Source organism: Mobula birostris, chromosome 13 (genome assembly GCF_030028105.1).
Source record: "Mobula birostris isolate sMobBir1 chromosome 13, sMobBir1.hap1, whole genome shotgun sequence".
Taxonomy (NCBI): domain Eukaryota; kingdom Metazoa; phylum Chordata; class Chondrichthyes; order Myliobatiformes; family Myliobatidae; genus Mobula; species Mobula birostris.
In genome coordinates this window covers 26,973,834-26,997,597 of record NC_092382.1, presented here as the reverse complement: position 1 = coordinate 26,997,597, position 23,764 = coordinate 26,973,834, and the positions used below count along the sequence as shown (strand labels likewise).

The window sequence follows — 23,764 nt, the reverse complement described above, 5'->3', positions numbered from 1 at the left end:
CCTCGGAGGGAAATGGAAATAAATCAGAAAGCGGACATTTACTTTGACGGTTGTCCCGCCGTGACGGAAAGTTCGGGAGACGGAGTCAGCGGGGGTAACGCCCTCTCGGCTGGTCCGCCTCCGCTATTGGCTGGAAGTAGTGATTGACATCACTTCGGACCAATGGGAACAGCGCATCGCGTGACTCCTCTGTTGACAGCGGTGGGGGAGGGTCTGGTCACGTGATTAGTAGCCCAGCCGTTAAACCGACCAAGCTCGAGCTCATCAGCGCGCGGGGCACAAAAGGCCCCGGATGATCGGTTGAGGTGAGAAGGGGTCTCCGGGTTGGGGGTCTCACCGGGCGGCGTTTTCAACACCGACTTCGGGTAGTTGCTGTGACTCCGGACTCCGTGACCCGCAATCCCGGGACAGTCCTGCTCTCTTCCCTCTCTCTCAGCCCCACCATCCGTACACGGGCCCCGGGGAGCTTCCGGCTGATGAGGGAATGGGAACCGATGGGTCTCTCAGACAGAGCTGAGCTCCAGCTGTCTAAATGCAAGGATCGGGAACTCGGAGAAAGGGAACAAAATCTTTTACATCAGCTGTTGAGAAAATCACCTTTGTTCTGCCTCCAGTCACAAACCAGAGAAAATCTGCAGATGCTGGAAATCCGAGCAACACACACAAATTGCTGGAGGAACTCAGCATTAGTACTCTTTTCCATAGATGCTGCCTGGCCTGCTGAGTTCCCCCAGCATTTTGTGTCTGTTGCTTGTTCCACCCCCTCTTGTTCTGGACTTTCTACCCGTGAGAACATGTTTTGTCCCACTCTCTCTGGGTACATAATGATATCAAACACCTTTGCCCTGGGCAACAAGTAGCTTTCACATCACAAATGTGCCAGACTCCAATGAGACAGACTACTGCCCTTCCCTTCATATTCATTGGCATTGCCATCACTGAGTTCACCACCGTCAGTCACCTGGGGGAGGGTTCAGGGGAAATATTTATGTACAATACAGAAACTGGTGTTACCTGTGTGTATTGTGGTGATGCAAAAGTTGCTGGAGAATTTGAAAGTGGGAGGAAGTGGAGTGATAGTTTGAAATCTGACTTTTTAAAGCGTCATTTAGCAAGCAAATCAGATATGGACAATGTGCAAAAGCTCTGGTGAGAAAATACTTCATTCCCCGTTACAGGCCTGCTACATAGGTTGTGTGAGAGTGCAGATGAAGTCGATCGAGCCCAGAGGAGATCAAAGTTCTTACTGACAGTGATTTGCTGGCTGTTAAAATGAATACCTCTCTATCTAAAGTCATAGATATGACATGAAGAGAGGTGAGTTACACCCAAGGTGTAGGACACAAGAAACTGGGTGAGAGTCAGGAAGGGGAATGAGGTTAAATCGCCATCGCAGAGTAATCTTGTGTCCATCCCACACAACAACAGGTGGATCCACTTTAGAAACTGTTGGGGGGATTACCTGGCAGAGGAAAGTCAAAGGGGTGATAGGGGATTTGTTAGTGAGGGGAACAGAACAAGAGGGGACTAATATCCCAGTGGTGAGGCTCGCTAGTGCTAGTGTGGGGAGAGAGGGTGATGTGGTTAAAATAAGTTGTAGGGGGAATGGGAGCCAGAATGACAGAACAGATAGTGGAGAGGGTGAATTGAATTGAATTGACTTTATTACATACATCCTTCCTGTACGTGAGGAGTAGAAATCTTTACATCTCCGTCTGAATGTGCAATGTGTAATTTATAGTTGTTTATAATAAATAGTTTGTACATACGGCAGTCAATATAACATAGAAATGCAATTGTATCAGCATGAATTAATCAGTCTGATGGCCTGGTGGAAGATGATGTCCCGGAGCCTGTTGGTCCTTTTGCTGTTGTACCGTTTCCTGGATGGTAGCAGCAGGAACAGTTTGTGGTTGTGGTGAATTGGGTCCCCAATATCCTTTGGGCCCTTTTTACCCCCCTGTCTCTGTAAATGTCCTGAATAGTGGGAAGTTCACATCTACAGATGTGCTGGGCTGTCCGCACCACTCTCTGCAGGTTCCTGCGATTAAGGGAAGTACAGTTCCCATACCAGGCAGTGATGCAGCCAGTCAGGATGCTCTCAATTGTGTTCCTGTACAAAGTTCTTAGGATTTGGGACCCCATCCCAAGCTTCTTCAGCCGTCTGAGGTGAGCAAGGTGCTGTGTGCTCTTTTCACAACACAGCCGGTATGTACAGACCATGTGAGATCCTCGGTGATGTTTATGCCAAGGATCTTGAAGCTGTTCACCGTCTCAACCCCAGATCCACTGATGCCAATAGGGGTGAGCCTGTCTCCATTCCTCCTGTCGTCCACAATCAGCTCCTTTGTTTTTTTAGATTAGATTAGATTCAACTTTATTGTCAGTGTGCCAAGTACAGATACAAAGCCAATGAAATGCAGTTAGCATCTGACCAGAAATGCAAAGAATAGTGTTATTTACAAAATAACTGAGAATAAAAAGTAAGTACTACAGCACACAAATATAAAAGTACGGAGACAGTACAATACGGATGCAATACTGCTTAGTGCTGTGATGTGAGGTTCAGCAGCATCACAGCCTCAGGGAAGAAGCTCTTCCTGTGCCTGCTGGTGCGGGAGCGGAGGCTCCTGTAGTGCCTAGCAGATGGGAGGAGAGTAAAAAGTCCATGGTTAGGGTGAGATGCATCCTTGATAATGCGTTTCGCCCTTCCCAGGCAGTGTTTATGGTAGATGTTCTCAATGGTGGACAATTAGGTGCTGATAATCCGCTGGGCAGTTTTCACCACACAGTGGAGTGCTTTGTAGTCCGAAACGGGACAATTGCCATACATCTCAGGATTGCTACCTGTGCTAGGTGCCAGTGAGGGTAGGAATAGGATGCTCTGGAGGAGGAACAAGTGGCTGAGGAACTGGTGTAGGGGGCAGGGTTTCAGATTTCAGGATCATTGGGACCTCTTCTGGGGCAGGTGGGACCTGTACAAGAGAGACGGGTTACACTTGAACCACAGGGGGACCAATATCCTTTCAGGGAGGTTTGTTAGTGCTATTGGGGAGGCTTTAAACTAGATTTGCAGGGGGGTGGGAACCAGAGTGCCAGAGCTGACAGTGTGGCTGGGGTGAAAATAAATGATGTTGAAAGTTTAAGCAAATCTGCTGATATAAAGGTTGTGAGTGGTGGTAAAAATCTTCTGAGGTGTATATATTTCAATGCTAGGAGTATTGTGGGGAAGGCGGATAAGTTGAGGGCGTGGATTGACACGTGGAATTATGTCGTTGTAGCAATTAGTGAAACTTGGCTGCAGGAGGGGCAGGACTGGCAGCTTAATATTCCAGGGTTCCGATATTTCAAATCTGATCGAGGCAGAGGAATGAAAGGTGGGGGAGTAGCATTGCTTGTTAGGGAAAATATTACAGCAGTGCCCAGGCAGGACAAATTAGAGGGCTTGTCTACTGAGTCCTTATGGGTGGAGCTGAGAAACAGGAAAGGTATAGCCACATTAGTGGGATTGTATTACTGACCACCCAATAGTCAACGAGACTTGGAAGAGCAAATCTGCAGAGAGATAGCAGGCAACTGCAGGAAACATAAAGTTGTGGTGGTAGGGGATTTTAATTTTCCATACATTGATTGGGACTCCCATACTGTTAGGGGTCTAGATGGTTTAGAGTTTGTAAAATGTGTTCAGGAAAGTTTTCTAAATCAATATATAGAGGGACCAACTAGAGGGGATGCAATATTGGATCTCCTGTTAGGAAACGAATTACGGCAAGTGACAGAAGTCTGTATAGGGGAGCACTTTGGTTCCAGTGATCATAACACCATTAGTTTCAATTTGATCATGGACAAGAATAGATCTGGTCCTAGGGTTGAGGTTCTGAACTGAATGAAGGCCAAATTTGAAGAAATGAGAAAGGATCTAAAAAGTGTGGATTGGGACAGGTTGTTCTCTGGCAAAGATGTGATTGGTAGGTGGGACGCCTTCAAAGGGGAAATTTTGAGAGTGCAGAGTTTGTCTGTTCCTGTCAGGATTAAAGGCAAATTGAATAGGAATAAGGAACCTTGGTTCTCAAGGGATATTGCAACTCTGATAAAGAAGAAGAAGGAGTTGTATGAAATGTATAGGAAACAGGGGGTAAATCAGGTGCTTGAGGAGTATAAGAAGTGCAAGAAAATACTTAAGAAAGAAATCAGGAGGGCTAAAAGGAGACATGAGATTGCCTTGGCAGTCAAAGTGAAGGATAATCCAAAGAGCTTTTACAAGTATATTAAGAGCAAAAGGATTGTAAGGGATAAAATTGGTCCTCTTGAAGATCAGAGTGGTTGGCTTTGTGCGGAACCAAAGGAAATGGGGGAGATCTTAAATAGGTTTTTTGCGTCTGTATTTACTAAGGAAACTGGCATGAAATCTATGGAATTGAGGGAATCAAGTAGTGAGACCATGGAAACTGTACAGATTGAAAAGGAGGAGGTGCTTGCTGTCTTGAGGAAAATTAAAGTGGATAAATCCCCAGAACCTGACAGGGTGTTCCCTCGGACCTTGAAGGAGACTAGTGTTGAAATTGCGGGGGCCCTGGCAGAAATATTTAAAATGTCGCTGTCTGCAGGTGAGGTGCTGGAGGATTGGAGAGTGGCTCATGTTGTTCCGTTGTTTAAAAAAGGATCGAAAAGTTATCCGGGAAATTATAGGCCGGTGAGTTTAACGTCAGTAGTAGGTAAGTTATTGGAGGGAGTACTAAGAGACAGAATCTACAAGCATTTGGATAGACAGGGGCTTATTAGGGAGAGTCAACATGGCTTTGTGCATGGTAAGTCATGTTTGACCAATCTGTTGGAGTTTTTCGAGGAGGTTACCAGGAAAGTGGATGAAGGGAAGGCAGTGGATATTGTCTACATGAACTTCAGTAAGGCCTTTGACAAGGTCCCGCATGGGAGGTTAGTTAGGAAAATTCAGTCACTAGGTATACATGGAGAGGTGGTAAATTGGATTAGACATTGGCTCGATGGAAGAAGCCAGAGAGTGGTGGTAGAGAGTTGCTTCTCTGAGTGGAGGCCTGTGACTACTGGTGTGCCACAGGGATCAGTGCTGGGTCCATTGTTATTTGTCATCTATATCAATGATCTGGATGATAATGTGGTAAATTGGATCAGCAAGTTTGCTGATGATACAAAGACTGGAGGTGTAATAGACAGTGAGGAAGGTTTTCAGAGCCTGCAGAGGGACTTGGACCAGCTGGAAAAATGGACTGAAAAATGGCAGATGGAGTTTAATACTGACAAGTGTGAGGTATTGCATGTTGGAAGGACAAACCAACGTAGAACATACAGGGTTAATGGTAAGGCACTGAGGAGTGCAGTGGAACAGAGGGATCTGGGAATACAGATACAAAATTCCCTAAAAGTGTCGTCACAGGTAGATAGGGTCGTAAAGAGAGCTTTTGGTACATTGGCCTATTAATCAAAGTATTGAGTATAAGAACTGGAATGTTATGATGAGGTTGTATAAGGCATTGGTGAGGCTGAATCTGGAGTATTGTGTTCAGTTTTGGTCACCAAATTACAGGAAGGATATAAATAAGGTTGAAAGAGTGCAGAGAAGGTTTACAAGGATGTAGTCGGGACTTGAGAAACTCAGTTACAGAGAAAGGTTGAATAGGTTAGGACTTTATTCCCTGGAGCGTAGAAGAATGAGGGGAGATTTGATAGAGGTATATAAAATTATGATGGGTATAAGATAGAGTGAATGCAAGCAGGCTTTTTCCACTGAGGCAAGGGAAGAAAAAAACCAGAGGACATGGGTTAAGGGTGAGGGGTGAAAGTTTAAAGGGAACATTAGGGGGGGCTTCTTCACACAGAGATTGGTGGGTGTATGGAATGAGCTGCCGGACGAGGTGGTAAATGTGGGTTCTTTTTTTAACATTTATGAATAAATTGGACAGATACATGGATGGGAGGTGTATGGAGGGATATGGTCCGTGCGCAGGTCAGTGGGACTAGGCAGAAAATGGTTTGGCACAGCCAAGAGGGGCCAAAGGGCCTGTTTCTGTGCTGTACTTTCTGTGGTTTCTATGGTTTAACACTGAGATGCAGTTGGTGAGTATGCTCTCAATGGTACAGTGGTAAAAGTCTGTCATATCCTGGGACAGAGGTGAGCTTTATTGATGCTCCGCAGGAAGTAAAGACGCTGTTGCGCCTTTTTGATCAAGATGGAGGAGTTCAGGGACCAGGTGAGATCCTCGAAAATGTGGACACCAAGGAATTTGAAGCTTGATACACGATCCACTACAGTTCCGTTGATGTAGATTGGGAGTGTGGCTCCTAGCATGCCTGAAGTCCACAATGATCTTGGTCTTCTGGGTGTTAAAGGCCAGATCATTGTTGGCACACCACGCAGCCAAGTGCTGGACCTCATCCCTGTAGGCTGTCTCGTCATCCCCTCTGATCTGGCCAACCACCATGGTGGCCTCTGCGAACTTGATTATGGAGTTAGAACCATGTACAGGAACGCAGTCATAGGTGAAGAGGGAGTACAGAAGAGGGCTCAGCACACAGCCTTGAGGCACGCCGGTGTTCAGGGTGAGAGTGGAGGAGGAGAGGTTATCTAACTGATTGGGGTCTGTTAGTCAGAAAGTCCAAGGTCCAATTGTAGATGGATGAGCTGATAGCAAGCTGGCGAAGTTTGGTGATCAGCTTGAAGGGGCTTACAGAATTGAATGCCGAACTAAAGTCAATGAACAGCATTCTGACGTAAGAGTTGGGGCTGTCCAGGTGGGTCAGGGCAGAGTGAAGTGCCGTGGAGATGGTGTCCTCTGTTGACATGTTGGTGCGATAGGCAGATTGATGGGGGTCCAGGATAGTGGGCAGACAGGATTTCAGATGTGATAGAACCAGTCTCTCAAAGCACTTTGCAATGATGGGGGTGAGTGCAACTGGGCGGAAATCATTCAGGCTCGTGGCAGTGGAATGCTTCGGCACTGGCACGATGGTGGTGATCTTGAAGCTTGTGGGGGACAACACCCTGGGCCAGGGACAGATTAAAAATGTCTGTGAAGACCCCGGCCAACTGTCCTGCACAGACTCTGACCACACGGCCAGGTATTGCATCCGGACCAGCTGCCTTCCGTACATTCACCCTGCTCAGGGTCCACAAACATCGGAGGTGGAAAGTGAGAGAGACAGTTCACCAGGTGGGAGATCCGCTTTGAGGGTGACCTCCTTGTTCCCTCGATCAAAGCGAGCGTAGAAGTAATTGAGCTCATCAGGGAGGGTAGCAGAGCTGGAAGGGGGCACAGTACTAGGAGGTTTGAAGTCTGTAATGACCTGTATGCTATGCCACATGGGCTGGGGGTCAGAGGAGTTGAAGTGCTCCTCGATTCTCTGTTTGTAAATGTGTTTAGCCTGAGAGATTCCCCTCCTCAGGTTGGCCCTGGCTGAGCTGTAAGCCTCCTGGTCTCCAGACCTGAAGGCTGAATCTCTGGCTTTGAGCAGGAGGTGAACCTCTCTGTTCATCCATGGTTTCTGACTGGGGAAAACTTTTATTTGTTTTAGTGATGTCTCTCTATCTACACACTTGTTGATGTGCTCAAGGACAGAGTTGGTTTATAAATCAATGTTAATCTGAGAGTCTGTGGTGGTATGGGCAGCAAACGTGCTCCAGTCTGTGTGCTGGAATTGGTGCTGAAGAGCAGAGTCAGCATCCTCCAGCCAGATCTTAATAGTCTTCATTGTGGGTTTCACACGTTTAGTGACCGGGCTATACTTGGGAAGCAGAAACAATGAAAGACGGTCGGACTTTCCCAGGTGGGGGAGGGTAGTGAGTTTGCAAGCATCAGCCACATTTGTGTACACATGATCTGAGGTTTTATTCCACGTGGTGGTGCATAATACATTTTGGTAAAATCTTGGAAGCACGGTACGTAGGTTACAATGATTAAAGTCCCCAGCGACAGTCAAAGCTCCATCTGGATGCAATGTCTGCAGCTTGCTAATAGCAGCACTGAGGTCTTTCATGGCTACTTTAGCATTAGCATCCAGTGGAACATAAACTGCGACAGCAATGATGCATGTTTTGTGACAATGAGGGGAGGTTGTTTTCTTGACACCAGTCAGATGTTGTTCAGACACCAGATACAGTCAGCAATCAAATGGTTGAGCCTGGAGCCTTCTCCTCCCCACCCTCCCGCCACCTTCTTTATTGGGCCTCTGCCCCTACCCTCTTCAGTCCTGACGAAGGGTTATGGCCCGAAATGTTAACTGATCATTTCCACGGATGCTGCCCGACCTGCTGAGTACCTCCAGCGTGTTGTGAATGGTGCAATGAATGTGCTGAGCTGTGTATATCACAATGCAAGAAGCATCGCAGGAAAGCCAGATGAGCTCAGGACAGGGAATTATGATATTGTAGCCATTACTGGGATTTGGTTGCACCCAACATCTGAGGGATTTAGAGGGACAAATTTGTAGAGAGATCGCAGACCATGCCAAGGAACAAAAGTTGATTCAGTAAATGATTTTAACTTTCCATGTATTGACTGTGAATCCCATACTGTAAAAGGACAAGATGGGGTGTAGGTTGTCAAATGTGCCCTTAATCAGTACGTAGAATTCCCGATGCAGAAGTGTGCAATGATCTGTTAGGAAATGATACGGGGCTGGTGACAGAAATTAGTGACCATAATGCCATGAAATTCAGGATAAATATGGGAAAAGAGAGGTCTGGACCATGGGTTGAGATTCTAAATTGGAGAAAGGTCAATTTTAATGGTATCAGAAAGGATCTAACAAGTGTGGTTTGGGACAGGCTGTTTCCTGGCAAAGGAGTACTTGGTAAGTGGGAGGCCTTCAGAAGTGAAATTTTGAGGGTGTAGGGATTGTATGTGCCTACCAAAATAAAAGTTGAAAGGTAACTGGTGCAGGGTACCTTGGTTTTCAAGAGATATTGAGGCCCTGGATATTTTGTTCCCCTAAATGCCTCAGACTGTTGGGTGATACCAAGACTCACTAATGACTACATTATCATAATTCCACCGCCTGAGCCCATCTGACTTTTTTTTTTAGTCATCATCTGTTGGTTTCTAAAAGCTTCCCAGTCGTTTTTGCTCTTTTGTTTGCCCTCTCTTTGGCTTTTATGTTGGCTTTGGCTTCTCATTTCATCCACAGTTGTGTCTTCCTGCATTTCCAATGCTTCCACTTCTTTGGGATGTATCTATCACTCAGCTCCCGAATTGCTCCCAGAAACTCCAGCCGTTGCTGCTCCATTGTCACTCCTACCTTTTCCCTTCCAAACAAGTTTGTCCAGCTTCTCTGTCATAGAAATATGGAGAGGTTCAGTACGGAAACAGGGTATTTGGCCCATCTAGTCAATGCCGAAAAAAACATTTAAGGTCTCTACTGCAAATACCTGCACTGGGACTTTCGCCTTCAGATGCCTGCCATCCAGGCTCCCATCCAAACTTCTTTTAAATGGTGAAACCGAGCTCATATTCACCACTTGAGTTGACATCTCATTCCACACTCTCACGACCATTTCAGTAAAGAGCTTTTCCAAATGTTCCTGTTAAATTTTCACCTTCTCCACTTACCCATGACCTCTGGTTGTCATCCCACCCAACCTCAGTGGAAAAAGCTGCTTGCATTTACCCTATCTATACCCTCATAATTTTGTATACTTCCAACAAATCCTCAAAGCAATGTATAATTTCCTTCTTTATGTTTAGAGCCTTTTTTAGGTGTATAAGCTAATGAGGGGCATTGATCATGTGGATAGCCAGAGGATTCTTTCCCAGGGCTGAAATGGCTAACACAATTGGGCATAGTTTTAAGGTGCTTTGAAATAGATACCGAGGGTATGTCAGGGGTAAGTTCTTTACACAGAGAGTGGTGGGTGCGTGGAATGCACTGCCAGCTATTTGTGTGAGAGGGTTTCAGTTACTGTGGGGCCAGGCACCCATGCAGCTCAGTGGGAACGGAATAATGCCAATGGAGAGAGTCAAACTGAGCCAGGTCACAGATTGGAGATGGCAGAAATGCCACATTCTTAGAGAGACAGGAAGAGCATCAGAGAATTTGGTGGTCATTCCAGATACCAGCACTGTGCCCAGTTAGAAGATGATTTCTCTCTCCACCTTGGGTTGAACTTCACTGTAACAGTGTGAAGTCAGTTCACAGCTTGACAACTCAAGGGATCTCATCTGAAATGTTGTCCTACACCCATTGATGGATTTTGTAAATATTTTTACAGGTTAAAAATGACAAGGAATTTGTCTACGGGAATCTCGAACACAACACGACAGTTTTGCTGTCTCTGTACAGATATTTAAGAAGTGGAGCAAGGGATTCACTCGATCATCCTTCCTGCTCCAACTGTGGGGAGGGATTCACTTGGTCATCTCAACTGAAGGTACATCAGCAAGTTTACACTGGGACAAGGTCATTCAACTGTTCTGTGTGTGAGAAGGGATTCAGTCGGTCTTCCCACCTGTGGACACACCAGTTAGTTGGGCAAATTGCTAGTCATCTGCTGAATTTGTAGGGAAGGATTCACTTGTTCATCTGACCTAATGGCTCACCAGCGAGTTCACACTGGAGACCGGCTGTTCACCTGCTTGGACTGTGGGAAGGGATTCACTGAATCATATAAGCTACTGAGACACTGGTCAGTTCACACTGGGGAGCAGCCGTTCACGTGCTCAGACTGTGGGAAGGGATTCCCTTGTTTCTCTAAACTGAAGGTACATCAGCAAGTTCACACTGGGGAGCGGCTGTTCACCTGCTTGGACTGTGGGAAGGGATTCACTGAATCATATAAGCTACTGAGACACCAGTCAGTTCACACTGGAGAGCAGCCGTTCACGTGCTCAGACTGTGGGAAGGGATTCACTGAATCATTTAACCTACGGATACACTGGTCAGTTCACACTGGCGGGAGGGCGTTCACGTGCTCAGACTGCAGGAAGGGATTCACTCGCTCATCCCAACTGAAGGTACATCAGCGAGTTCACACTGGGGAGAGGCCGTTCACCTGCTCAGTCTGTGGGAAGGGATTTACTCTGTCATCTCGGTTACTGAGACACCAGTCAGTTCACACCTGGGAGTGGCCGTTCACCTGCTCAGACTGTGGGAAGGGATTCACTCTGTCATCTGCACTGAAGGTACATCAGCGAGTTCACACTGGAGAGAGGCGATTCACCTGCTCAGACTGTGGGAAGGGATTCACTCGATCATTCCAACTGAAGGTACATCAGCGAGTTCACACTGGAGAGAGGCCGTTCACTTGCTCAGTGTGTGGGAAGGGATTCACTTGCTCATCCCTACTGAAGGTACATCAGCGAGTTCACACTGGAGAGAAGCTGTTCACCTGCTCAGACTGTGGGAAGGGTTTCACTTGCTCATCTCAACTGAAGGTACACCAGCGAGTTCACACTGGAGAGAGGCCGTTCACCTGCTCAGACTGTGGGAAGGGATTCACTTCGTCATTTAATCTGAAGGTGCATCAGCGAGTTCACACTGGAGAGAGGCCGTTCACTTGCTCAGACTGTGGGAAGGGTTTCACTTACTCATCTCAACTGAACATACATCAGCGAGTTCACACTGGGGAGTGGCCGTTCACCTGCTCAGACTGTGGGAGGGGATTCACTCGTTCATCTCAACTGAAGGTACATCAGCGAGTTCACACTGGAGAGAAGCCGTTCACCTGCTCAGACTGTGGGAAGGGTTTCACTTACTCATCTCAACTGAACATACATCAGCGAGTTCACACTGGAGAGAGGCCGTTCACCTGCTCAGACTGTGGGAGGGGTTTCACTCGTTCATCTCAACTGAAGGTACATCGGCGAGTTCACACTGGAGAGAAGCCGTTCACCTGCTCAGACTGTGGGAAGGGATTCACTTGCTCATCTCAACTGAACGTACATCAGCAAGTTCACACTGGAGAGAGGCCGTTCACCTGCTCGGACTGTGGGAAGGGATTCACTTGCTCATCTCAACTGAACATACATCAGCGAGTTCACACTGGAGAGAGGCCGTTCACCTGCTCAGACTGTGGGAAGGGATTCACTCGTTCATCTCAACTGAAGGTACATCAGCGAGTTCACACTGGAGAGAGGCCGTTCACCTGCTCAGACTGTGGGAAGGGATTCATTCAGTCATCTGAACTGAAGGTACATCAGCGAGTTCACACTGGGGAGAGGCCGTTCACCTGCTCAGTCTGTGGGAAGGGATTCACTTGCTCATCTCAACTGAAGGTACATCAGCGAGTTCACACTGGAGAGAGGCCGTTCACCTGCTCAGACTGTGGGAAGGGATTCACTTGCTCATCTCAACTGAACATACATCAGCGAGTTCACACTGGAGAGAGGCCGTTCACCTGCTCAGACTGTGGGAAGGGATTCACTCGTTCATCTCAACTGAAGGTACACCAGCGAGTTCACACTGGAGAGAGGCCATTCACCTGCTCAGACTGTGGGAAGGGATTCACTTTGTCCTCTCAACTACTGAGTCACCAGCAAGTTCACACTGGAGAGAGGCCATTCACCTGCTCAGTGTGTGGGAAGGGATTCACTTGGTTGTCTCATCTTCAGAGACACCAGCATGTTCACACAGGGGAGAGGTAGTTCACCTGCTCAGTGTGTGGGAAGAGTTTCATTCGGTCATCCAACCTGCAGAGACACCAGCGAGTTCACACTGGGTAGAGGCTGATCTGCTGCTCAGACTTTGGGAAGAGATTCTCTCAGCCATCGCCACCAAATGTCCATCATTGAGTTCACAATGGGGAGAGGCCGTTCACCTGCTGTGAATGTGTGAAGCAATTCGCTCAGTCATCTAACCATATTTAACTCTCACTTCAGCTAGCAGCTTAATATAGGGGGTGATAGCCCCCAGCCCGGCCAAACTTAAGAAATCTCGTTTGGGTGGATGCTGCACGATGTGACCCCCATTACAAATCAGTACCCTGAAATAACAAACGGTACATAATATACGATTAAACAATTGGGCTTTGTAGTTATTACTTTGACTATAGAGTTAGTAAAGAAAAAATAAAGGAAAATGGCTCACTCTCTCCATTCATGTCTTCTCACCTCTCCCCAGCAAAAGACCGCAAAAATCTCTCTTCCAGACTCACAAGAAAGAACAACATTTCTCCCATTGGATAGCCCTGCACTTCAAAACCCTGTTGTCTCTAGTCGTAACGTAAACTTTGCTGCTACAGAGAAACAGTAACCTCAGCAGTGATACATTACAGAGAGGCCATTACATTAACACTGAAACCTCACAGCATGTTACAGTTGTGACACATTACTGGGTTCACAATAGACAATAGGTGCAGGAATAGGCCATTTGGCTCTTCGAGCCAGCACTGCCATTCACTGTGATCATGGCTGATCATCCACAATCAGTACCCCGTTCCTGCCTTATCCCCATAATCTTTGACTCCGCTATCTTTAAGAGCTCTATCCATCTCTTTCTTGAAAGCATCCAGAGACTTGGCCTCCACAGCCTTCTGGTGCAGTGCATTCCATATATCCACCACTCTCTGGGTGAAAAAATGTTTCCTCAACTCCGTTCCCGTTCTAAATGGCTTACCCCTTATTCTTAAACTGTGGCCTCTGGTTCTGGACTCACCCATCAGCGGGAACATGCTTCCTGCCTCCAGTGTGTCCAATCCCTTAATAATCTTATATGTTTCAATAAGATCCCCTCTCAGCCTTCTAAATTCCAGTGTATACAAGCCCAGTCGCTCCAATCTTTCGACATATGACAGTCCCGCCATCCCGGGAATTAACCTTGCGAACTTGCGCTGCACTCCTTCAATAGCAAGAATGTCCTTCCTCAAATTTGGAGACAAAAATTGCACACAGTACTCCAGGTGTGGTCTCACCAGTACCCTGTACAGCTGCAGAAGGACTTCTTTGCTCCTATACTCAATTCCCCTTGTTATGAAGGCCAGCATGCCATTAGCTTTCTTCACAGCCTGCTGTACTTGCATGCTTGCTTTCAGTGACTGATGTACAAGAACACCTGGATTTCGTTGTACTTCCCTTTTTCTTAAATTGATTCCATTTAGATAATAATCTGCCTTCCTGTTCTCACCACAAAAGTGGATAACCTCACATTTGTCCATATTAAACTGCATCTGCCATGCATCCGCCCACTCACCCAGCCTGTCAAAGTCACCCTGCATTCTCATAACATCCTCCTCACATTTCACACTGCCACCCAGCTTTGTGTCATCGGCAAATTTGCTAATGTTACTTTTAATCCGTTCATCTAAATCATTAATATACATTGTAAACAGCTGCGGTCCCAGCTCTGAACGTTGTGGAACCCCACTGGTCACCGCCTGCCATTCCGAAAGGGACCCGTTAATCGCTACTCTTTGTTTTCTATCAGCCAGCCAATTTTCAATCCATGTCAGTACTCTGCCCCCAATACCATGTGCCCTAATTTTGCCCACTAATCTCCTATGTGGGACTTCATCAAAGGCTTTCTGAAGCTCCAGGTACACTATATCCACTGGCTCTCCCTCGTCCATTTTCATACTTACATCCTCAAAAAATTCCAGAAGATTAGTCAAGCACGATTTCTGCACTGGGGAGAAAGTTTCAATAAGCTGCATGCTGGATATTTGTCCATCACCGTTGCTGAATGCAATTTTGAGAGTGACTGTCGGTGCTGAACTCTACAATTATTGCTGATGCTCACCACACCCAGTTCTGCACCCTGGTCACTGAGCATGGGAGGAGGTTCTTCTGCTGCATATTCACCTTTATTGGGACTGGAGTTTAACGTGGACTGGAGTGGAGAGCGGCCAGTGAAGGAGTGGAGCTTTGAGGCTTTGGCTCGAGAGATTTCAGCGAGCAGAGGCAGAGGATGAGCTTGCTCCCAGTAAGGTAAGGCCGGGAAAGTTTATTTAATTAATTAACTTAGGAGTTAGTAATGGAGGCAGTAGATAGGGCAGTCCAGTGCTCCGATTGTAGGATGTGGGAAGTCAGGGACAGGACAATTGTCTCCGATATCTACACCTGCAAGAGGTGCATCCAGCTGCAGCTCCTGTCAAATCGGATCATTCGGGGGGCAGAGGCAGTAATAGATCAGAGTTTCAGGGAGACAGTCACCCCTAAAAGTCAGGAGACAGGTAGCTGGGTGACTGTCAGGAGAGGGAAGGGGAATAGACAGAAAGAGCAGAGCACCCCTGTGGCCGTTCCCATCAACAATAAGTATACTGTTTTGGATACTGTTGGTGGGGACGACCTACACCTACCAGGGACAAATTGTAGTGGTCACGTCTCTGGCACCGAGACTGGACCCTCAGCTCAGAAAGGAAGGAGTGAAAAGAGGAGAGCAGTAGTGATAGGGGATTCGATAGTTAAGGGGACAGTTAAGAGGTTTTGTGGGAAAGATATAGAATCCCAGTCTGTTGCCTCCCTGGTGCCAGGGTCCGCGATATCTCGGATGGAGTTCTCGGTATTCTCAGGAGAGAGGGTGAGCAGCCAGATGTCCTGGTCCACGTGGGGACCAATGACATAGATGGGAGTAGGGATCAGGTCCTGAAGAAGGAATATGGGGAGTTAGGGAAAAAAAGTGAAAAAGCAGGACCTCAAGGGTGGTAATCTCGGGATTGCTTCCTGTGCCACGAGACAGAGAGGGTGGGAACAGGAAGTCGTGGCAGTTGAATGTGTGGCTGAAGAGTTGGTGCTGGGGGCAGGGGTTCAGATTTCTGGAGCATTGGGATCTTCTCTGGGGAAGGTCTGACCTGTACAACAAGGACGGGCTGCACCTGAACTGGAAAGGGACCAATACCTTGGTGGGCAGGTTTGTTAGAGCTGTTGGGGAGGGTTTAAACTAGATTGTCAGGGGGGGTGGGAATCAGAATGTGAGTGCAGAGATGAGGGTAGAAGGACAAGGGCATGATGCTGTGTGTTCTGAGTTGCTGAGGAAGGACAGGCAGGGACAAAACATACATGTAGCCAGTTCAAGGGGTTGAAATGTGTCTATTCCAACGCTAGGAGTATTAGGAATAAAGGGGATGAACTTAGAGAATGGATCAGTACGTGGAACTATGACGTTGTGGCCATTACTGAAACTTGGCTGGAGGAAGGGCAGGATTGGCTGATGCAGGTACTGGGGTTTAGGTGTTTTACAAGGATTAGGATGGGAGGTAGAAAAGGGGGGAGTAGCATTACTGGTCGGGGATAGTATCACACCTGTAGAAAGGGAGGACGCTGCAGAGGGAGTGTCCACTGAGTCGGTGTGGGTGGAAGTCAGAAATAGGAAGGGATCAATCACTGTGCCGGGAGTGGTCTATAGGCCCCCAAATAGCCCTCGGGACACCGAGGAACAGATAAGCAGGCAGATTTTTGAATGGTGCAGGAAATACAGGGTTGTAGTTATGGGTGATTTCAACTTCCCTCATATTGACTGGCACCTCTTGACTGCAAGGGGGATAGATGGGGCTGAATTTGTCAGGTGTATTCAAGAAGGATTCCTGACACAGTATGTGGACTGGCCGATGAGAGGACAGGCCATTCTGGATCTAGTTCTCGGTAATGAACCTGGTCAGGTGGCAGACATCTTGGTGGGGGAGCATTTTGGTGAGAGTGACCACAACTCCCTTAGCTTCAGCATAGCTATGGAAAAGGATAAAAACAGACAAAATGGGAAAGTGCTTAACTGGGGAAGGGCTAACTATGAATGGATGAGGCAGGAACTAGCGAGAGTAAATTGGAAACAGGTGTTCAAAGGTGCAAGCACAGGAGTAATGTGGAGGAAGTTTAGGGACCACTTGTGCAGGGTTCAGGATAGGTTTGTCCCACTGAGGTAAGGAAAAAATGGTAGGAAAAGGGAACCGTGGCTGACGAAACACGTGAGGCAACTCGTCAAGCGGAAGAAGGAAGCAGATGTTAGATATAAGAAGCAGTCAGAGCCCTGTTGGCCGCTTTTCGATTGCTCCTACCCTGTTTACTTAATTGTCTCTACCAGTCTTTTTTTTTGAAACCTTATTATAATACTTCAATACTGCTTTACTATGGCTGGGAAAAGAACCAGAGCATTTGCAAAAGAAAGAGAAACAGAAGATGAATCCCCAGTCACTTTGGATTCAATCAGTGACTTCCTTAAATCGCAGAAATAGGAATTCTCTGAGGAGTTTCAATGGCTTAACAGCAAATTGGATACAATTCAACAAACTTTATTTGAGCATGAGAACCAAATTCAGGAGAATACTGTGAAGCTAATGACACTTGAAGAGGACATTGAAGATACAATTAAACTCTGCAAAGAGTTATCTTTATCCAGTGATAAAATGCTGAAAAGGATCATCAGTCTCGAAAACAGGAACAGGAGAAATAACTTGCAAATCCTGGGTCTTGAAGAATCAGTTGAAGGCGCTGACCGTTCGAAGTCTTTGCAAACTTTCTGAAGCAGATTTTCCCAGCTTTATTCACTTCTGAGCCGAAGCTCAATCGAGCTTTTCGCTCTCCGACTTTGAAGCCGTTGTCCTCAGCGGCAAAACCCAGATCGGTCAGACTAACCTTTCAGGAGTTTCATATTAAGGGCCTTTTAATTTGCCATACCCGGCGACAAGGAATGATTGATTTCCAAAGTTACATGGTTAGATTTGTGGAAGACTATTCACCTGAAATTTTGACTGATTGCATGAAATATAAAGAAGTTATGTTGGAATTTTATAATGAAGGATATAAACCATCCCTTCGGTTCCCCGCTCATCTGAGTATTGTTTTGAAGAACGGATTGTGAAAAAGAATAAAGTCAGTTGAAGATGCAAAAGATTTTCTGAAGGATGAAGTCTAAAACTGTTATACTTCTTATTTGATCAAGTTTTTTCTTCTGTTAATATGAATTTAAAATAAGGTTTCATTAAGCTTACATTTGGCTGTTCATATATTGTCTTTTGTTTTTTTTGATACTACTTTATTTTATCCCTTTTTGAGGCTTTATTTTAATACAGCTTTTTTGGATTTGTTTAAAGTGACCTTTTCATATTTTCGAATACTGAGTTCTTTTGCTTTTTATGTTGTGTATTGATAGGGACATAATGACCTTGCAAGACTGGAGTTTTTTCTGTCAACAGGATTTTTTTGGGGCCGGTACTTAGTTCTTAGCTCACTGACTGTCTATTGGTCAGCTTTCTCGCTTTGGATGGGGGAGGGCGTAGGGCCTATTTCTCTCTGGGAGCTGTGTTGGGTTGAATATATAATTGTTTGAGATTCCTGCGCCCTAAGGACAAAGAGTTTTCATTCTTCTCACATGTTTATCATTCTTATTCTCAAATTGATTACTTTTTTATTGACTCGTCTAATTCCATCTGTAATCGACTGCAAATATGACATTATCGCCATTTCAGATCATGCTCCAGTGAAACTTTCTATCAAGTTAATGGATACCACTTGTACTAATAGGCAATGGTGATTTAATTCCAATTTGCTTCAAGACCTGTACTTTGTTAAATTTATGAAGGAACAGATTGATTTCTTTTTTTCCAACTAACATTACGGAAGAAATTTCCAAAGGCACAGTTTGGGATGCTTTTAAAGCTTATATCTGCGGACAGATTATTTCTTTTTCTGTTGGTTTAAACAAACATATTAAGAATGAAACATTTTTGTTGGTTGATAAAATTAAAGAAATTGATAAGAAATATTCTATTGCTCCTAGTAAGGAGCTCTACAAACAGAGAGTCGAACTTCAAATGGAACATAACTTATTATTAACATCCTCAATTGAAAATCAATTAATGAAAACTAGAAATAAGTTCTATATTCATAGTGATAAATTGGGTAAATTATTAGCTAATCAATTGAAAACTACTTCAGTTAAATGTCAAATTATCCAGATTCGTAAACATGATGACACTTTGACAGTTGATCATGACGAGATAAACAAAACTTTTGAAGAATTTTATATTTCTTTATACAATTCTGATTTTCCTCATGACTCTAACACTATGCATGATATTTTAAGGAAATTGAACTTTCCAAAATTATCACACAAAGAATGTTCAACATTAGAAACTCCGATGACAGATGAAGAAATAACAATGAATTCTGGCAAAATACCTGGTCCTGATGGTTTTACAGTGGAATTTTTAAAGTTTTTTTTCCTCTATTCTCTCTCCTTGGTCATCTAGAATATTTAAAGAAGCAATCAGATTAGGTAAATTACCACAATCATTTTATGAAGCTTCTATTTCTTTAATTCTTAAAAAGAATAAAGATCCTACTGATTGTGCATCATACAGACCGATATCGCTTTTGAATGTAGACTCCAATTTTTTTTCTAAAATATTAGTGACTAGGTTAGAAAAGGTACTACCTCAAATTATCTCTGTGGACCAAACAGGATTTATTCAAAATCATTATTCATTTTCTTAATATTAGGAGGTTAATGAATATTGCTTATACTCCTTCATTTAACACTCTGGAATGTATTATTTCATTAGCTGCTGAGAAGGCTTTCGACAGAGTTGAATGGCCATATTTAGTTACTGTGTTTGAGAAATGTAATTTTAGTCCGATACTTATATCTTGGATTAAATTGATATATCATTCCCCTGTAGCTTCTGTTTGTAGTAACAATCAAAGATCTTCCTTTTTTTGTTTATCTCGGGGTACTAGGCAGGGATGTTCATTATTATTTGATATTGCCCTTGAACCTTTAGCAATTGCCATCCCAGACTCACCTAACATTTTTGGTATTACCCATGGAAATGAAATGCAGGAGTTATCATTATATGCAGATGATTTGTTATTATGTATCTCTAATCCTGGAAAATCTATTCCTGTTACTTTATTCTTGTTGGCTCAGTTTAGTAATTTCTCTGGTTACAAATTTAAGCTTAATAAGAATGAACTATTTCCCCTAAATATGCAGGTTTCTATTGATGGATGTTTACCATTTAAATTGGTTACTGACTCTTTTATATATTTAGGGGTTAAAATTACGAAAAAGCATAAAGATTTATTTAAAGCTAATTTTTCTACCTTTAATCGATCAGATTAAACTTTTGTTTACTAAATGGTCACCAATGTCTTTATCATTGATCGGTCAGATCAATGTTATCAAAATGATTATTTTGCCTAAGTTTTTATACGTATTTCAAGTGGTGCCAATTTTCATTCCAAAATTATTTTTTGATAATGTTGATTCCAAAATCTCCTCATATATATGGCAGAACAAAAATCCTAGGTTAGGCAAAGGACATTTACAGAAATCTAAAAAGGAGGTGAGGTTTAGCTTTGCTGAATTTTAGATTTTACTATTGGGCAATTAACATTTGATATTTAAGTTTTTGGTTATGAGAGTTGGACGCAACTTCAAGTCCACGTTGGGTGAATCTTGAATGTAATTCTTTACAAGGGTTTTCATTGGGTTCTACTTTAGGGTCTTCGCTTCCCTTTACTCTTTCTAAATTGTATAAACAAATGGATAACCCAATAGTTAAATATACTTGACATATATGGTTTCAATTTGGAATTCTTTTTGGGTTGAATCAATTTACTTTAGCAAGTCCTATTGTATCTAATTTCTTTTTTCAACCCACTACTATAGATTAAGAATATTTGGCTTGGAAAATTAAAAGTAGAGTACGATTTTGTGATTTATTTTCAGATAATTGTTTCACGTCTTTTGAACAACTAATAAATATAATTTGCCTAGATCTCACTTTTTTAGATATTTACAAGTTAGAAATTTTTCTAAAATACTGTTTTTCCTACCTTCCCGAATTTACAAACGTTTGTATAATCAATGGATATTTTGGAAAAACAAAATTAGATTTAAAGCCTCTTCAGAATGGTGTAATAGCAATTATTTATGATATAATTATGAAAATATGTCTAATAAAAATCAGAGTGATTGGGAAAGGGAACTTAAGATTATTGTACCAATTGAAAAATGGGAAAAACATCTTCAATTAGTTAATTCATCTATATGTGCGAAACATGCGTTGATACAGTTTAAAGTAGTAGATAGGGCTCATATGTCTAGGGATAAATTATCTCGTTATTATTCTCATATAAATTCTATCTGTGATAGATGTCACTCTGAGATAGCTTCTCTAACTCAAATGTTTTGGTCATGTCCTTTGTTGAAAAAAATATTGGAAATATATTTTTGATATTATCTCAACTGTTTTGAATATTGACCTACAACCTCACTCTATTACTGCCATTTTTGGGTTACCAATGATAGAATCAAGTCATTTAACCCCTTCAGCTCGTCGGATGATTGTATTTCTTACATTAATGGCTAGAAGATCCATTTTGCTGAATTGGAAAGAGATTAATCCTCCCACCACATTTCATTGATTTTCTCAAACTATGTTGTGTTTAAATTTGAAAAAAAAAATTAGAAGTGTTGTTTATGATCCCTCTATTAAATTCGAAGAAGACTTGGAGGCCATTTATTAAACATTTTCATATGATGTAACTTGACCTTTTCCAAACTTATTTTATTTCTTTGTAATACATGGTGAGAGGAACGGAGTCAACAACACTAATGGTTCCCTTTTTTTAACAATGTTACAAAACAGCCCGTGCCTTTTTTTAGTTCAGTTGATTAACATTGTTTATGTTAGTTTTTTTTTCCGGGATATATTTGTTTTTTTTTTCTTTTTCATGATTTTTTTATATAGATTTTTTTGTTTTATATTGTTCATCTGTATCATGTATGATAGGGAGACTTAATACTCATGTGTCAACTGGGCTTATATTTAACTATGAAAATTACAATGCTGTATTCCCAATAAATTTGTATCAATACTGTGGTATGTTTATTATTATGATACTAATAAAGATTGAAAAAGAGAAAAAAAATATATATGATTGTTTGTTTGAATATCTTACTTTATGGTTTGCTTTCTAGTTTTAATAAGTTATGGCCAGATATTTTTAGTTACATGTTGATTAGTATTTAAAATGGTTTGAAATAGTAACCTATTTAATTTGAATGTGAAAGGGCTGAATCACCCCACCAAAAGGAACAAAGTGTTTGCTTATATTCAAAAATTAAAAGCACCTTTTTTTTTTTACAAGAAACACACATACGCAGCTATGATAGCTTACGTTTTTTTTACTCGGTGGAAGGATATGCAATTCCACTCTTCGTTTAATGCAAAATCATGTGGAGTTTCGATTTTTGTAGGCAATACAATTTCCTTTATTCAGCATAAAGTTGTTTCGGACCCTAATGGTCGATTTGTTATTGTATCGGAGTTCAGACAGTAAATTGATTGTTTTTGCTAATGTTTATGCCCCCAATGTAGATGATCTATGATTTTTTGAAAGTCTATTTTCATTTTTGCCAGATTTGTGTACGTACTCCCTTGTGATGGGAGGAAATTTTAACTGCTGGTTAGATCCAGTATTAGATCGCTCATCTATTAAACCAGCCACACTTAATAAATCAGCTTTGTTTATCCAATCGTTTCTAACTATATGTGGTAGAGTTGATGCTTGGCGATTTCTTCATCTGACGGACAGGGAGTATTCTTTTTTTTCTCTCATGTCCATCATACTTATACTGGGATTGACTTTTTTATTGGTAGTCAAATGATTCTGTTAGTTCAATCGGTTGAATATAAAGAGATTGCTATCTCTGACCACTCTCCTGTAATTCTATTTTTTAAAGCTTCCTGTTCCTATCCCCATGAGTAGATTTTGGCGATTTAATTTAACTCTGTTATCCGATGAAGATTTTTTAAACATTTATGGAGAATCAAATTACTCTTTATTGTTGAAGAAAATATGTTGGAAAAGACATCTAGCCTTATCATATGGAATACTTTTAAAGCATACATCTGGGGTCAAATTATTTCTTATATCACAAACATCATTAAAAAAGCTAACAAAGAAAGAAATGAATTAGCCAATCAGTTAAAGCAACTGGACCATAAATATGCTTCAGTTCCTGATCCTGAAACATATAAGAGACGTACTGAAACTAAAACTAAATATGATCTTTTAATGTATCCAATTGAAAGCCAACTTTTAAAAGATAAGATTAGATTATGAGGACACTCAGTCCTCGTTTGTCATTTAGTAATGCATGCATTAAGAAATGATACAATGTTCCTCCAGTATATTACGGAAACACAAGACAGACCAAGACTAAAACTGACAAAAACCACATAATTATAACATAGTTACAACCCTGCAAAACAATACTGTATTTGATAAAGAGCAGACCATGGGCACGGTAAAAAAAAAAGTCTCAAAGTCCCGATAGCCCCATCATTTCACACAGACGGTAGAAGGAAGAAACTCTCCCTGCCATGAACTTCCAGCGCCGCAAACTTGCCGATGTAGCACCCTGGAAGCACCCGACCACAGCCGACTCTGAGTCCATCCGAAAAGGTCGAGCCTCCGACCAGCCCTCCGACATCCAGCACCATCTCTGCTGAGTGCTTTGACCCTGGTCCCGGCCGCCAAGCAACAGGCAAAGCCAAGGATTCGGGGCCTTCCCCTGCGGAGATTCTGGATCGCACAGTAGCAGCGGCAGCGAAACAGGCATTTCAGAAGTTTCACCAGATGTTCCTCCGTGCTTCTCACATCTGTCTCCGTCAAATCAGTATTGTGCACAGCATCCTACTTGACAAATAACAATATTCATCGCTGGAGTGGCCGCTGTGCGCTTCGTCACGCCACCGCCTTCTCTCAGTCAACTTTATATTTACGAAGATAAAACTGGTAAGCTACTGGCTAATCAATTGAAGCCATTTTCAGCCAATCGGCAAATTAAAGAAATACAT

General features: G+C 43.2%; 1 protein-coding gene and 1 pseudogene across 1 annotated transcript; one reads left to right on the top strand and one right to left on the bottom strand.

Moving 5' to 3' along the window:
• LOC140207859 (uncharacterized) overlaps positions 1-23,764 on the bottom strand; it is a 126,860-nt pseudogene that overhangs the window by 89,180 nt on the left and 13,916 nt on the right.
• Positions 254-21,826, top strand: LOC140208638 (uncharacterized). The gene is made up of 2 exons (XM_072277472.1): positions 254-305; positions 10,241-21,826. Exon 2 carries the CDS (start codon positions 10,560-10,562, stop codon positions 12,609-12,611), a length of 2,052 nt encoding a protein of 683 aa, XP_072133573.1. The 5' UTR covers positions 254-305; positions 10,241-10,559; the 3' UTR covers positions 12,612-21,826.